This window comes from Megalobrama amblycephala, linkage group LG22 (genome assembly GCF_018812025.1).
Source record: "Megalobrama amblycephala isolate DHTTF-2021 linkage group LG22, ASM1881202v1, whole genome shotgun sequence".
NCBI classification, from domain to species: Eukaryota; Metazoa; Chordata; class Actinopteri; order Cypriniformes; family Xenocyprididae; genus Megalobrama; species Megalobrama amblycephala.
Window position 1 is genome coordinate 15,225,919 of NC_063065.1, and position 18,109 is coordinate 15,244,027.

General features: G+C 38.9%; 1 protein-coding gene across 1 annotated transcript in view; it reads right to left on the bottom strand.

Annotated features, from left to right (window-relative positions):
• Positions 1-204: 204 nt before the first annotated feature.
• The window catches only part of hs6st1b (heparan sulfate 6-O-sulfotransferase 1b), a 66,719-nt gene continuing 48,814 nt past the window's right edge, over positions 205-18,109 (bottom strand). The window contains exon 2 of the mRNA XM_048174283.1: positions 205-2,321. Coding sequence (XP_048030240.1) covers positions 1,619-2,321 — 703 coding nt within the window. The 3' untranslated portion in view covers positions 205-1,618. The remainder of the gene's footprint in view (positions 2,322-18,109) is intronic.

Below are 18,109 nucleotides of genomic sequence, written 5' to 3' on the forward strand. Positions count from 1 at the left end.
AGTAAAAAAAAAAAAAAAAAAAAAAGCTATACTAAAGAATAAAAACTATTTAAAAAGCACAACTGTTTTCAATGTTGAAAAATGTTTCTTGTGCAGCAAATCGGCATATTAGAATTATTTCTGTCCTTTAAAGCTACTGTGCTCTTTAGAGAAAATAAAAAAGGAACAATACACTGAAGTATAAAAGGACTCAACACGACCGTGTCATTAAAAATGGGAAATATCTTTTTTATTGGTACCTTTAAAGATCCAGGTGTCATGAATAACAGAAATACTCACAGTAATGATCATATTGGAAAACAAACTCGCAAACTCAAGACACCTCAAATTAGCTTGCTCTCTCTCTCTCTCACACACACACACAATATATACACACACACACACACACACACACACACTTGTATACACTGCATACACACACTCAAAGCAATGGTCACATTTTCCTCACCAATCTCTTGGTTTCACCAATCAGGATTGTTCTCCATATCCTGATTGATACATACAAACAGAACATAAGATCCATTTCTTCACTCTTTTCCCATTAGCATTTTTACATGGATCTTCAATAGGCTTCAACAGGAGTCTATTTATTTTGAGTTTCAGCTGGAGGGAAGTGCGAAGATGGGAGTTAAGGAGTCTCCGAAGACACAGAGCCAAACGAGAACTATCTGTGAGGGATATCAAGCCTCAACACGCTCAGTGCAAGTTCAATTAACATGTTTTACATGCGTGCGAACTCAACAATTAACAAGGGCAAGTGATGATGTGAATCCTGATTGGAAAAGGTTCATTTGGTTTTAAACTGGATTATGGGTAAAAGGATCACAGCAAATGTAAAAAAAAACACGCATACAGTGCATACTGTATAAATTAGCACATGCTTAAACAAAAAAAAACAAAACAGTGCATGATGGCGTAATTGTTTTTTTTTTTGTTTTTTTAGGTATCAGAAATGACTGAACTGCAGTTGGATACATCTGACTGTCAGGAATGGCTTTTCAACACAATCTCAAGGGCTTATGGGAATCTGTTCAACACTCAAAAGGGGGAAAAAATGATAAAAACACTCATGGAAAAAGGGACTCTTCTGTGTTATATATATTAAGATCTATAAAATCATACTCACTCACAACACCTGTTAGTAATTCTCCACCACCTGACTGGCTCCATCCATTTCACACAAGGTTTAAAAAAAGGCAATCTAAGATTTACACATATTTTATATTTATGTATATAAAAAACAAACAATCTTTTAACAATCAATAGATTTTTAGATATTCATGTGAACCAGGTATTGAAATACCTGTGTGTTCATTTCAGTCACTCTTTCTCTGAAACACTGCAGCACTGAGGTCGAGAAAAAATGGTTTGTGGCACAAACGAAAAAAATCGATAATTTAATATTAATGTTATGCCAGAACTTTTGTTTAAAAAAAGGCCTTTGAGATGCTGCACTAAGCGAAATGCTTCTAGAACGTTTTCTGGTCCTGTATTCCTGACCAAAGAATGGAACATTGAACTCTCCAGCCTGGGAACGGGTATTCCACTTGGGTCCGTTTATTCCCCCTCTCCTCGTTACTGTGTCTCTTTTTCGGTCTCTCTGGAGAGGGGTGGGCGGTTACCATCCATTAATGATGTGGTTCATGTAGTCCTCGGTTGGCAGGCGTGCCATACCCTCTCCCCCGACTCCGTCCTCTCGGAACGGGCTGTGGAAAGACGCCTGTCCTCTCAGTAGTCTCTGCTCCCGCCGGTCCAACATGTGCTTGAACTGGTAGCGCTGCTGAAACAGGTCTTTGGCGTAGTCGTACAGCTTCATATCCAGATCGTTGAGCTCCTCGATGCGCTGTATCGTGCCGTTATCCAGGTCAACGCCAGCCGCCCGCGTGCTGTTGTACTGCATGAACGGCCGGATGAACTTGAGGTGGAAGGTGCGCTCGAACAAGTACTGCGTCTTCCGCTGGAACTCCGTCAGGCCAAAGAAAGCCATGTCTCGAAGGTTTTTCTTGGCCGATTCGAGTAGGAGCTGTGAGCGCCTCTTCTCAGGGACCGTTGAGAGGTTGTAGCAGCCCACCAGGCTAAGGTCGGCCAGCATGCGCACTTGGCGGTTATTGGCTAGGTTGTAGGGGCAGTCCATGAACTGCTGCAAAGTGCACCCTGACCAGTCCGTGCCCTCGTAGCAGGGCGGCAACTCTTCGGGTGTAGGGGTCCGTCCGTCGCACATGTGCAGGGACGTCTTCCACGTGGCCCCGCGCTGGACGTGCCTCCATTCGCTAAGATAGCGGGAAACAGGGTCCCTCAGTAGAGTGATGTAGTAGAACTTTCTGCAGAAAACAGGACAAGAGAACTCCATTAGTCACAAATCAAACCAATAATATACAAGTTTATGATTATATTTATATTTAAAGTCCCCCCCTGTAGTCAATAATTTCATCCCTTAAAACTAATCTTTGATCAGTAAAATGGCATATTTAAAGGTGCCCTAGATTCAAAATTTGAATTTACCTCGGCATAGTTAAATAACAAGAGCGTCTTTCAGGCGTCTTTATAAATAACAGGCGTCTTTCCACAGCCCGTTCCGAGAGGACGGAGTCGGGGGAGAGGGTACATGGAAATGGCATACAGTGAGTCTCAAACTCCATTGTTTCCTCCTTCTTATATAAATCTCATTTGTTTAAATGACCTCCGAAGAACAGGCGAATCTCAACATAACACTGACTCCTACGTAACAGTTGGGGTGTACGCCCCCAATATTTGCATATGCCAGCCCATGTTCCTAACATTATGAAAGGCATTAGACAAGGGAAGAACGTCTGGATCTGTGCAGAGCTGAATCATCAGACTAGGTAAGCAAGCAAGGACAATAGCAAAAAATGGCAGATGGAGCAATAATAACTGACATGATTCATGATGACATGATATTTTTAGTGATATTTGTAAATTGTCTTTCTAAATGTTTCGTTAGCGTGTTGCTAATGTACTGTTAAATGTGGTTAAAGTAACCATCATTTCTTACTGTATTCACGGAGATAAGAGCCGTTGCTATTTTCATTTTGAAACACTTGCAGTCTGTATAATTCATAAACAACTTCATTCTTTATAAATCTCTCCAACAGAGTAGCATTAGCCGTTAGCCACGGAGCATAGCCTCAAACTCATTCAGAATCAATGTAATCATCAAAATAAACACTGTACTTACGCGATTAGACATGCTGCATGACGAACACTTTGTAAAGATCCATTTTGAGGGTTATATTAGCTGTTTGAACTTTTTTTATGTTGTTTAAGGCAAGCGCGAGCTCCGGGGACGTGGAGCACCAGATTTAAAGGGCCACACACCCTGAATCGGCTCATTTCTAATTATGCCCCAAAATAGGCAGTTAAAAAAATGAATTTAAAAAAAATCTATGGGGTATTTTGAGCTGAAACTTCACAGACACATTCAGGGGACACCTTAGACTTATATTACATCTTTTAAAAAAAGTTCTAGGGCACCTTTAAAAAAAAAATTTCCTGTGAAAAATATTTCTTTATGCCTTAAAATAGCTTGAAATGTAACTCTAAACCCTTTCTTCATTTGGTATACGTGGATCTATGAATATGCTAATTAGCCCCGCCTCCAGTCACTCAAGCCAGCTCAGAGATCCACTCGGTCAACTTACTGATGTAAACGCTGCACAATGGTGTCGCTTTTGACAACGTCGGACACATGACGGTAATTAATATGATTAGATTTTTGCTATCAAACAGCTGCTAATAATGTGTTGCTAATGTTACACAAACCATGTTTCCGTTTGCCATCTGTGTCTGCCTTCTAAATATCAGTAGTAGTTTGTGACGTCACAAACACCAGCAATTTTAAACCGTGTTTTTTTTTTTTTTTTTTTAAATGTCTTTAGATCACTTCAGTTTTAAACAGAAAATACTTAGCAATGGTGTTGACTTATGAATTTGCACATGGTTTGTCTTAAAGCATATTGAAACCACCAGAAAGACATATAAACAACATTAAAAACTTGATTTTCACCACAGGGCGACTTTTTTAAAATTGCATTGAAGGTATAAAGTATATGCATTCCCTTGGAACTGAATGACCTTGACATTGCTAGTGCCATGCTTTACTGTTTGAGCTACAAGAATATGCTAATAATATAAACAAAACATGCACAGAAGTACAAAAGAAAATAATCACACAATGCAACCTGTATTCTGCCGTATTATATTTATCCTACAATTAATACTTTGTTTTGTAAGACAGGATGTAACAGGTGTAAACCATGACTAAATAAATGCCTTTGCTCAGAGTCTTCCCAGCATGCCCTGGAGCACCAATGTCTAAATCCTTTCCCACCACTTTACATCCTGCCTGCTTAGATTCTCTTGTGATTGATGGACCTTGAATCATCATTGTAGATGTAAAAAAAAAAAAAAAAAAAAGGACTAGGAACATTACTGGTCTGAACGTTATCAAGGAAACCTGTGGATGACGATATATGGCATATTTACAATATATGTGGTGTGGCATTATGTATTAAAACAATTATATAATTTAAACATCAATATAATTATATAAATTATCATAATATTATAATACAAGCTTTACAGATAAATGAAATGACTATTTTGTGCCTACTAAATGAATAAATGTAATAAATGTAAGTAGCAAAATGGCAGAGTTGGTAAGTTTCAGTTCATTTCAGTGAATTGGTGTTAATGAATTGATTCAAAACACATATTCATTGATTGTTTTATGTTATCACTGAAACTTTCTCCATACACACTACAAAATCATGTATGCCCATGCACACTCCCTATTTAACAAGAGACGAAAAAATCCTTATACCCATACATCTGCAAACATCTTTAACCATCATTATATGGAGCTGAACTAAGTGGAAAAACAGGCATGGCGTAGAGTCTTTTAGTGAAAGGCCGTTTTGAAGTTAGAACAGTCAGATAACGATGGTGATGAAACCACCTCAAGAAAAGACCGTAGTTCTTACACTGCTTACTATAGGGACCTTTCCTGAAAAACATCCAAAAATATTTTACCAGAGCGTTCTGCCACTCTAAGAATGCTACAGGGACACAGGCCACAGGGAAAAACAAGTTTCGGCGGAACCATGCAAAGGATTTGTGGAGTGGGTGGAAGACCAAGCACTGCCAACAACCTAGCAGGTGGTTTTCAACAGATTAATCTCAACCAAACTGACGACAGAGAGATTTAGCTCTCAGTTACTGATTCAACACCCCCCTGTCACCACCCACTCCAGCTGTGCTTCACCCTACATTACCTCTTCACACCCCTGTGACCAAATGTGCCAAGGTAACGGATTCCGCCCGAAGTGCCCGAGAGCTGGTTACACATTCGAAAACAGCATGAAATCTCTGATTAGGCAAGAACAGAGGGCAATGCTGAAATTCATTGCTGGTGACCCACATGGCACTTAAAGGTATCACTGGGTGCTGAGATATACTGAGCAATCATCTTGCCTCTGGCCAAGAGGCAGCAATCCAGCCAACACTGTGCACTCAAATGCTCTTAGACTTTTCATGCAGTGCCCTTACTGACCACATGGTGGCAGTGTGCATGTATTAACCAGGCCCTAACATAAAGCATAGGATGGTTTTGAACATTTCAATACCTTCCCTGTCAAAGCAAGTAGACAGACATGCAAGATCCTTGTTAAAAAGGACTGTCTGACTTCTTCAGACTTTTGTTGATCTTTTTCTCTTTTCTCCTAAATCAATAGAATCATTTGTTTGACTATGTATTTTCAGGATCTTCAAATCTCTTTTTGCTCATTCCCTTTCTTTCTCACTATTTGGTGACAAAGCAGCATGCTTATAATCATTAGTGAGCCTGAGAGACATCCGAGATCCCGCTGCAGTGCCAAGGCTTCCTGTTTTAATAACTCTCATGTTTCCACAGCGATTAAACTCTGGGCCCCATCAACACACACGGCAGATCCAAATCCCAGCCAATAACTGGCTGCCTGCTCTGTGCAAGGCCAGTCAATACTAATAACACACAGTGAAACAGCCACATTATTAATGAGAATGGACCCAGTACTGAGACTTGGGGCACCTCACAAAGTAACTGAGGGTCATACTATGAAGCTTGGACTGTTGCAGTGTGCAGACTCATAAATTAAGCTATTGAACACAAGTCTCTTTTATAAAAGTGTTTCATAATTGAATTAAGACCAAGCTGAGGCCAGCTCGGGTGGATTTCGGCATGTGTGTGCTTGTGCGCAAGGCTGCTCTGGCAAAGTCAACAGGAAGTGTAGTAATCTGGTGGCTGTTGTTTTAAGTATTTGTTTAATCCTCTTGTACTACAAAAACCTCAATGTCAGCAAGAGTATGAATGTGTAAAACTGACTGGTGGGTTGCCTAAATGACTAGTTGACTAATCCTAAGATCCTAAGATCGATTTTTTCTTTCAAACAATGTTTCTTGCAACGTGACATGGCAGCTCAGAAAAACACTGTTTGGGAATGGAGTGTTATAAACAAAAATTAAATCAAAAATTCTTTAAATGAAATACAAAACATGACCTTTGAAAAACTTGAATACATTTTCATGAATATGAAGCAAACTACAATAAGACTATTGTGACCCACACCTAAATTAGAGTCAACTTGTCAACTACAGTAACAAAAACCCAGTACCGAGAATGAAACCACTCCCTAAGTGTAATAGTTGAAGATCAGTGATTTACTAATCTGAAGTCTGAGGTGGTTCATTCCAAAAATCATTGTTCAATCAAACACACTTAACAAAAAACATTAAAACAATCCAAGCCTTCATTAAAAATCCCATTATTGAGGTTACAACCCTGCTCTCTCCCACTGAGACATGGGAAAGGAAATGTGGCTCTTGAGAGAGACGGAATGAACAGCCCGCTGGAGAGTCTGGAGTCCAAGGTTAAAGCTGAAGACAGAGCATGCTGGAAGACTCCTCCTCAGGCTGACAGCTCACAGTGGAGCCGTCACAACCCTCCGTCTGACACGACTCCACATGCAAATCAGCCTCTCAAATATATGATGACTGCACAAAGACCAGTCACCCATTCTGACAGACCCGACACAAAACAGCTGTGGGGGCACTTTTTCCTCTTTCAGACACACACACAGAGCGGAAGTGGCAAAAAATAGAGACTTCTAGTGGTTGGTTTGGATCAGTGTGTTAACCCTGATGATGTTTGTTGGGGCCAAGAGGTTTTTGTTCTTCCACATACACACCCAGAAAGCCATTCATCTCTATGTGTTGGCTTCTTAGGATGTTTCACTCCCAGTGCTCCCTCCCAATGGTGCATTTAAACTAGAGAAGTGAAGCATTGCTGCATTATTGATGCAGTACCTACGCTGACTCTTGCCACAGGGTTCCCTCACCTCGACAGAGCCTCCAACCTCTACCGATTTAACATGCTAGTACTTCTGAAAACCATCTCAAGATGACACGATGCATTTTAAACTGGTTTAATTTCATCTGTGGGTGTGCGGTCCTGGGTGTTTCAGCTCTTTGTTCGCTGCTTCTGAGTGCAGACTGGGAAATGGAAGTTTCTTATTTTTTTGTCAGCAAAAAGCACCAGACTGTGCAAAATGACTCTAGTCTGTCATCCTGGAGATGGTCCACTTGAAAATCCATTTCTCTGTAAGAGCTGAGAAAGACTTGGACAAAGAAAAGCAATGACAATTCAGTGTGGACATTTGTGTTCACACAAAACTCTGTCTCACACACAACTGAACATTACCTCTTTCTGACCACACAAGGAAGATTACACACTGACATATCAATGACACCAGGATGGTTATTTTTAAGATTACAAGCATTTGATCCTTCAAATTTTGATGCGAGGCTCCACAACACAGGTCGTTTTGAACTGGCCCACCGTATGAGTAGTTATATGATTACACCTTTCACAGATGATGCAATTCTACTGACATGCTCTTCAGGGGTTGGTGGGCCTGGTTGTTTCTTTCACATTGAGAAACAAAATTGCTTTCCAGAACCATCATCCTCTCTGTTCCTCTGTGGGAAACCTCCACATGATCTGCTGAGACCATCACAACTGTTAAGAAACAGTTAAGGACAACAACTTAAAGGGTTAGTTCACCCAAAAATGAAAATAATGTCATTTATTACTCACCCTCATGTCGTTCTACACCCTTAAGACCTTCGTTCATCTTCTGAACACAAATTAAGATATTGTTGATGAAATCCGATGGCTCAGTGAGGCCTTTATTGAGAGCAAAGCCACTGAAACTCTCAAGATCCATAAAGGTACTAAAAACATATTTGAAACAGTTCATGTGAGTTCAGTGGTTCTATCTTAATATTATAAAGCGACAAGAATACTTTTTGTGCGGCAAAAAAACAAAATAACGAGTTTTCAACAATAGTGATGGGCCGATTTCAAAACACTGCTTCAGAGCTTTACGAATCGGATCAGTGGATCGGTCACGTGATTTCAGCAGTTTAAGCTGCGCGCACACTTAACTATTGTAAGGCCGATTATGAATGTAAATTGATACTTATGACTGATCGCGCTCAAACGCATCCAGTCAGAGCCAGTTGCGTTCAGTCTGCGATTACAGTCGGTGTTCAAATTCCATGCGTGAGTATATAAATCGGCTCCCGTCAAATGAAACAATCGGTATGTGTGTTCAGTTCAGTCTTAGAATGTCTCAGCTAATCGTCAGGTGTGTCCCCGGCTTTAGCCGTTTGATAGGAGATCCGAATCACTAATTCGAAACAAAAGATTCATAAAGCTCAGAAGCTTAATGAAGCAGTGTTTTGAAATCAGCCCATATAGATATTGTTGAAAAGTCATTATTTTGTTTTTTTGGTACACAAAAAGTATTCTTGTCGCTTTATAATATTAAGATAGAACCAAATTTCAAATATGTTTTTAGTACCTTTATGGATCTTGAGAGTTTCAATGGCTTTGCTCTCAATAAAGGCCTCACTGAGCCATCGGATTTCATGCACAATATCTTAATTTGTGTTCCGAATGTTGAACGAAACCTTTAACTAGGCTATAACCATAAAATGGTACTTTTTTTAAATAGCAAAGTAATTCATATAAAAAATAAAAAAAAAAGCTTGATACATAAAAAGTGAATTCTGGGTTACTACATAGAGTATTTATTTTACTAATACACATCAATTATACCATAGTTTATGGGAGTGAGAATTTTCAGCCATTATTCCATTCTGGCTTCTAAAATCATTCAATGATCAATGTTCAAAACAGTTATGCTGCTTAATATTTTTGTGGAAACCAGGATTTCAGGATTCTTTGATGAATAGAAAGTTCAAAAGAAGGTCATTTAGAATTTTTTGTAACAATATAAAAAACTTCAGTCACTTTTGATCAATCTATCTAGTTTAAAAAAGAAAGTATTCATTTCTTAAAAAAAAACAAAACAAAAAAAAACAAAACACCAGACTTCTGAACAGTAGTGCACATAATGTAACGCTCATGCTAACATTTAGCAGGCTAAAATATGCAATGAAGTCGGTAGAATTTCACATTCATTTCACATAACACTACATTTTACACATTTAAAAGTCAAATTCCATGAAAAGCCAGACATCTGATAAATGATGCTTTACACAATCCTTTGAAACAAGAAAACAAGCTATTTTCACTCTGATCTGTGAATATACACAAACAAGATGGGAACCATAAGTAAGATATAACCAGAGAAGGAAAGAAGGTCTCCCTAAGTTTTGAATGCAAGCAAATCTGCCTGGAGCTCTGAGGTGAGCAGTAGGTGGAAATTTCACCCTTAACAGCATCAAAACTGTTAAATTACGGGTAGGGTGGTGGATTTCAGCTAGATTTCTCTGACCATCAAAGGCACCACAACTGCTTTTACCAGGATGAATGTAAATTCCACCTTATTCCTGGCACTCGCTGTCGCACACTAGCTGTAACAGCTGAGGGAGCGTGACTAACAAGAGAGCGGCGATTCTTTCGTCTTGGGATGTGGGAGGAAGAGACACAGATAAAGATGGTGGTGTGTGCATGAGAGAGGAAGAAAGGAGAAAAAGGATGAGGAAAAAGGTATAAAGATTGTTATGAAAAAAATGTTAGTGCCACAAATAAATGAAGAACTGCAAGAGGAACCACACATAAAATGGAGAACGTCTTGGAAATGTGGTAAATAAGTCAGTAAGGATGTGTCGACCCCCTGCAGGTTCTACCTGGGCTCTCGTAAAGCACCCGCACAGGTGTTCCTCTTCAGAGCAGGTGATAAATTACATGTTAAGATGCTAGCAGGCGGAAAGACTCCTGGCAGGTTTAAGATCTGCCAAATGTGCAAGGACAGATCAAGCACTAAACCAACACACTGAAGGAACCCTGCCTGACCTCTTGGGTGTCATTAAAAAGCTGTCATGATGTGAATTGTGACGGGTATCATGGGGCATCAGTGGTCTGAAGATTATTTGAGCAGTGTGGAAGCAGAGCTATAATTTCATCTGGAACAAGGAGCAGCTTTTTTAAAGTCGGAACATCTGTTTTCTCACACTCCAAATTGAGCATCACATGCTCATTTCTGACCAAACATATGCAGAGTAATTTAAAAAGCCATGTATTAAGGAAAACATACTGAAGATTGCAGTTGAACTCTAGATAAAAGAGAGAGTTCTGGGTGGAGAGACAGACAGCAGCGACACAGCTGATAAAGATGGAGCAGAGGCTTTAATAAAGCTAGAGTTTATTGTTGCATGCAGTTCTTCATGTTTATGTATGACTGAAGATTCAGGAGGGACTAAGGCAAGATGGGAGACTAGAGAGGGAATAATGCAGGATTTCATAAATCCTTCTCATAATATGATGCCGTCCTGAGAGAATCTAGGATGACCTGGCCTTTAACCTCCGACCCTGAATATTTACTCCTCACTGATGTGCTATGGGGATGGTAAAGAAATGCTTTTTTTTTCAAGTTTTCAATGACATTTTTTGAGTGATAACAAAAACAAAACTAGAACCAAAAAGCAAAGGAAAACAAAACAATACAATAAAAAAGCCTGCCAGTCTTTAAAAGGGACCTATAATGCCTCTTTTACAAGATGTCTCTGGTGTCCCCAGAATGTGTCTGTGAAGTTTCAGCTCAAAATACCCCATAGATCATTTATTATAGCTTGTCAAATTTGCCCCTATTTGGGTGTGAGCAAAAACATGCTGTTTTTGTGTGTCCCTTTAAATGCAAATGAGCTGCTGCTCCACGCCCCCTTTCCAGAAGAGGGCGGAGCTTTAACAGTTCACACTTTGGTTGCTCAACAACAACAAAGCTGGAAAATCTCACGCAGCCAGGCCAAAATCAGGCCAAATGAAGTTAGTTTTGGAAGTTTGAAATGGCTTGCCAAAGGGAACTTTCAGGAAAAGTTTGCTCCAGCGGCAAAACACCTTTTTACTATCATTGGTCAATGATGATAACATAATAGGAGGAGTTCGCCGAGGCTCCGCCTTCTGCCTTCTGTTCAACTCATTTCATGTGTTTGAGTTTGTTGAGGTAAGATCTCCACGGGTGAACACACTGAATAGCTGCTTTATAGTACAAAATTAAGTTGTGCGTCTGATAAAATGACACTGTTTTTCATGTTTGATACTGTAAAGCTGCTTGATTTTAAGTCAATCTATTGAATAAAGTGCTATATAAATAAACGTGACTGGAGTGCTAATTTGCAGAGCTCGTGCTAACATACCCATGTTGTTATGATCAGACGCTTTTCTTATGCTTTCTATAAAAATGCTTGCTGTTTTCTCATTTTTGTTGTTTATTTCATTACTGGGAATGTGTACAGCACATATTTACATATTCATCTAACCGTGGCTCTCAGCAGTGTGGGCGGCATCAGATGTTCGTATATATCGCAGCTCACGCATTTCGAACTTCGTTTTACCCCTAAACGAAGAACGAAAAAGAACTTTGTTTGAAGTATATCGGGGCCTTTAGACGTTTCTGAATGGTTAGTGGATAAATGTATGTAGTTGCTGTGGAGTTGATTCAACTCATTGACTAGCATGTGCCATCATGTTAATCTTTTGTGCAAATCCAGCGTTGAATTGACCCTCGTTTGTGAAGCAGTCCGGTGTAAAAATGATGGCATGGCAACAACACTCTACTACAACAACTCTTCCTCTTCTCTAAAGCAGCCCAACATGGCCGCACCCGATTTGTTGCGTGTTCTCAGGGGCGGGGTTTATGTAAATTTTGTGGTTTGTGATGTCACCAACCCAGGAAGAAGCTTGTTGTAGTCCCAACCAGCCATTTGTTGTAGTTCTTAAAAAGTGATTTCTGTATAAGAAAATATCTCCCTTGAGCGTTGTAACTTTGCAGATGTTGTTTATGCGTAAACAGCAACATTACACACTAACTAAAGTTAAAAAAGTGAAATCATAATCAAGGACCCCTTTAAGAAAGCAGGTGGCCATTTAAAAAAAATATATAAATGTTACATTTTTTATCTGCAACATACTAATACAACGATGATTACTACTCCTACCACTATTACTATTACTAAGGATGATATATAATAATTAACATTTTATTAGGTTTCATTTAAAACAACAGAATTACAACAAATAATTTCTGAGACCAAAATCAGATATGCCCTTGAAAAAAAAAAAAACAGACCAAATAGTAGCGTGTGAGAGAGACCAGCACCCACGTAAGACTCTAAAAGCACAATAAAATAACTCTCCACCAGGAACTCTATGGTTCTGATCCAATTAGAAGCAGGAATGTGAGCAATGTTTATAGCGAAGAGACCCCCTAACAGCCTGAGGGAGAGATCCCTCCGTTTCACCTTCACTGACTTCTCACGGACACACAATTCCAATTCTGTTGCAATTCCAACAGAACCCACGATTCCTATAGAACTGCTTGGAATAAGATGGAAACACAATGTCTTCGATCCTGGGTATTTAATATATACGGTCCAGACTAAAATTTAATTATTTTCATGTTTTGTTTAACAAACTAATCTTATTTCTTTTTGTCATTAATTTTTTTTTAGAACAAAGGTGTCTGTTTTAGTGTTGGATTCCTGGGTTAACAAGGTTACAGTTTAAACAGTGAGTATCTCTGGAAGATGAGAACGGAATGTGTTTAACCCCAGGCATGTTTAGACCACTAGTCTTACCAGACAGACAAAGAGATCTTACAGAAAGAGAGAGTGAGAGACAGAGAGGCTTGGAAGTGAAAGACACAAGACCTTTGTTCTAGACCATTTCTCTGAAATAATCCCTCTCACTTTCAGCTTGAACGTGCTTTTATTGCATGATACATCAAGTTCAATTTGTGCAGACAAAATGTCTTTAAAAATGTGACATAAAATATATAAAATATAAATAATAACAAAAATGTATTCCCTGATAATTTACTCACCCCCATGTCATCCAAGATGTTTATGTATTTCATAAAAATTATGATTTTTTGAGGAAAACATTCTAGGATTTTTCTCCATATAGTGGACTTCAACAGGGTTCAATGGTCTAAATTGCAGTTTCAGTGCAGCTTCAAAGGGCTCTAAAGGATCCCAGTCGAGGAATAAGGGTCTTGTCTAGTGAAACGATCGGTCATTTTTCTAAAAAAAAAATTAAATAAAAATTGTATACTTTATAACTACAAATGCTCGTCTTGCTATAGCTCTGCGATGCGCCATGCATAAAGTAATCACGTTGGAAAGTGACGTAGGCGGAGGTACCGCAGTAGGGCGAAAAACTCATTTTCTCCTCCAACTACAAAATCATCCAACATCGTTGTTTTACCTTTTTTTGTAAAGGCCATTTGACTTAGTCTTTGCATGTTCGCTTTGTAAACACATCGGTACTTCCGCCTACGTCACGCGTGACCTTTCCAACACGATTACGTAATGCATGGCGCATCGCAGAGCTAGTGCAAGATGAGCATTTGTGGTTAAAAAAAGAGTGTATAATTTTTTAAAGAAAATGATCAATTGTTTCACTACATAAGACCCTTATTCCTCATGTAGAGTCCTTTGAAGCTGCATTGAAACTGCAATTTGAACCTTCAACCCATTGGTCCCTGCTGAAGTCCACTATAAGGAGAAAAATCCTGGAATGTTTTCCTCAAAAACCTTAATTTCTTTTCAAGAGAAGAAAGAAAGACAAACATCTTGGATGACATGGGGGGTGAGTAAATTATCAGGAATTTTTAATTGAACTAATCCTTTAAAGACAAATATTATATTGATAAAACAATTAAAAAATGAAAAAAGTAAAATATAAAGACAAATATCATATACTAAAATAAGTATGGGTTAATAAGTAAAAATTATAAATAAAAGGAAAAAATACAAAAAAGTTTCAAGAGACAAAAACATTATTTTATAATACTATGAAATAATAAGAAAGCATTTCTAAATATGGTTAAAGGCCAGGCTGTGTTCTGATGTTGACAGGTAAAGACAGACCCTCTCTCTCTTCTCAAATCACCCAGCTGAAGCGTTCTTTCTGCAGTCTCATTCTAATCTTCCCAGCTGAACTGTTTTTGAGCTCCTGTCTTTGGCGTCTCTAACCAACCCCTGCCTACATCCTATTGGCCTTCTAATTAGGTTGCTATGGCGACACACAGACAGGTGTACTCACAGTCACTGGCATCCAGAATTTTTTCCCTCTGCTTGTTTTTTTAAAACTACTGAGGCGCGAAGCAGATGCTGTTCCTCTCTCTGCTCCCTCCTCATCCTCCCTCTCTCTCCGGCTCCTCTTTTTCAGGCTGTTTGGAAGGAGGCCAGGGGCTTTTCCCCTTTTCTCCTGGCTAATGCACATCACTGCTGGTGTTGAACATCCATCCTTTAAGGCTAAATTGTCTATTTATTGTGCTTTACTTTATTGTACCATGTACTACCATTTATTCATTTATACTAGAATTTATGCATTCATTTTACTGCCATGCCCTATAGTTAGGGTTGGTTTATGCTAGTCAGAACATACTGTATGCTGGTGAAATAACCAGTTAGACTGAGTAGCTTGTTATCCGTTTTATATTTCAACTACCAATAGTTCACATAGTAGAAAAGCAAGCGTTTAACATGTGTACACATTATCCTGTGCAAATAAACAAAGAATGTCTTATTTAGTATTCCTAGCTGCCATTGAACAAAGACAACAAACACACAAGGAAGACATGATACACACTCACACAGTTTGATGTTAATAAGTGTTTTTGACCTCCCCAGGATGCCTGTCACACATCAGATACTCCTTGATAATTGCAGAATCTATTTTCTCTCTATTCAATGAAGATCCTGCTAATGGAGACATTTGTGAATTCTTTCAACACTTCTGTCATTTTAGCATAGAGAGGATTTTTATCATGGTGACGCTGAGAGAAACCAGCAGAAAGATAAAAAAATAAATAAAAAAAAGTGAAGGCTCAACTGAAACATTGGCCTTGCTATAATGCATTGAGGGTCCTTGGTAGGAGGTCAGACAGAGACCTTCATATGCCTGTAGGTTGATAAAAGCAGACGGGCCTTAGAGACCCTTCAGGGCAGTTGTTGATCTCCCCCCCACACACACACATACATACATAACTCCTGACAAGATTACAAGTTGTGTATTATATTAATTAATGAAGAATATATTAACTCTCAATGTATAATGTTGTCAAAGGAAGAAAGGAGGAAAGAAAGAACGAATTCGTCCAAGTTAACGATTTGGTCTGGTCTGTTCTTTCACTGATCTGAATTGCAAGGAAAGAAAGACTGAAAAGAAACAAAAATCCACAAATGAAATATAGCTGCAAGCAGCAATTACGGGGCCAAGCACAAAAGCAGCACAAGAAGCCAGCCAACACGGCCGTGAGCATCAGACCAACTGCAACAGTGAGCAATTAAAAGACCTATTAAGATCATTTTAGGCAAAAGAGCTGAAAAATGATCAAAAAAGAGGATTTACTGGTTCATCACTTTCGACCAATAGGTGGCGCTGTGACCAAATTAATGTGGTATGGTCAGAGTGAGGTGACAATGACACTTGCAAAGTTTTGTGTCAATATGTCAAAGCATTGCAGAGATACAACTTCAAGAGTTGTTTTTGCATCCTGCCTCAAATTCTTTGCTCCGGTATACGAAAACGGTTTGACGTGTCGACTTCCATAATCCATAACTTCCGAAATCCATAACTTTTTGTCGGCATGGTCTGAAGATGATACGGTTCGATTTTGGTGAAAATCGGAGCAACGGTCTAGGAGGAGTTCGAAAAAGTAGGTTTTTAAAGAAAAACAATACGGCGGACAGGAAGTTCGGCCGACTATGGCAAATTTGATATCTATGTTCTCAGCATGACCCAAGGAATCTACTGAGACCAGTTTCATTACAATTGGTTAATATAGTCAAAAGTTATTAGCATTTTTGTAAATTTTGTTATAACTTTTTGAGTATTGTAAGGGCATGGTGCCAAAGACCCATACCGAGTTTCGTAACGATACGTTAATGCGTTCGTAAAATACAGCATTTTAGCACAAAATTCAAAATGGCCGACAGTCAAAATGTCCGATATGGGAAAACTGAATATCATTCAACTCGGCATGATGCCCCGAATCTAACAAGGTTAGATTTGTTTATGATGGACAAACCCATCAGAAGTTATAAGCAAAAACAACCATTTTTCATATTTCCAGACCAGTAGGTGGCGCTGCGCCAAAACGCTGCATGATGCCTCAGGTCATGCTTGTAATATATATACGAAGTTTGGTCTAAATACGATAAAGCGCTGCGGAGATATAGCGTTATGTCTATTTTCGCAAGCACTACGTACAATTCGTTCGCGCGTTTTACGAAAACAGTTTGAAGAATCGACTTGAATTCCATAACTTTTTGTCGGCATAGTCTGAAGATGATCTGGTTCAATTTTCAATTCAAAATGGCGGAAAATTTTTCATGACGGAAAATGACGTCATAGGGTGCATTCGAATCGGCTTGACCCAAGGAATCAGAGGAAAAAATGTTGTTTCTAGCCCTTACGGTTCAAAAGTTATTAGCATAAACATAAGTGCAACTTTGGACAGTTGGTGGCGCTAGAGGGATTGAGTTAGAGACTCCAAATTTGCTATGGACAAAGGTCAGACTGTCCTCTAACTGTGTGCCAAATTTCACATCTTTCCCACAAGCGGTTCTATGGGCTGCCATAGACTTCAAGAGCGGAAGAAGAAGAAGAAGAAGAATAGAAAATAAAAATAAAAAGAACACCAATAGATACAATAGGTGCCTCTACACCTTCGGTGCTTGGCCCCTAATAAAAAATAAAAATGCAAAGACAGCAAGAAAAGGGAATAATTATTTCATCCTTTTTACTACAACCACAAACCAGGTTATCACACATGGAGAGAGTCGCTGTGGTGTTCAGACTGTTGATCAGTAAATGAACTTGATTTCTGCACAACTCTAGCAGAACAAATGCCTATTAAGGCAGTTTAATCAGCCCAATGATCCGCCATGCTGACCGATCCGCGGTTGATCTGCAAAGGGACCGATCTAGACATACGGTCCTCATTGATCAATATGGATCTGTCTGCAGGGATCAGACAGTACGTGACGGGAGCATACATGGTGCTTGTAATGGGAATGGCAACACCTTCACATCTCATTAATATTTAAACACTTTTCTATGCCACACCTGCTCGTCAAAAATGCAATAATGCTTTTCTCCAACAACAACCAATAAAAGAGTGCCAACCAATTTTATCTGACAAATGAGGAACTCACACATTTTGTTAGCTGTTCAGAGTGCTTTATACAGCTTATTATTTGTCACAGATATTGAGCTAATCCAGAATACATATTTACTCTTATGATGAGGTCACATTGTTCTTGGTACATAAATGGGTTTAGTGTGTTTAAGAGAAAAATTTACATCAGAAGTGAAACAGAAAAATTTCTGTAAATTAATACTCAAAACTTTCTAATAAAACTTTTCCTACGACAAACTGTAAAAAGCAAAACAACTGCGTTGAAGGTTATGTGATTCACAAAACGAGTTCTTTTGAGTCAACTGAATCTATCAGACCACAATTATTTTATTCACAGATTAATCTGAATGATTCATTTGCTAAAAAGACAATCAAAATGA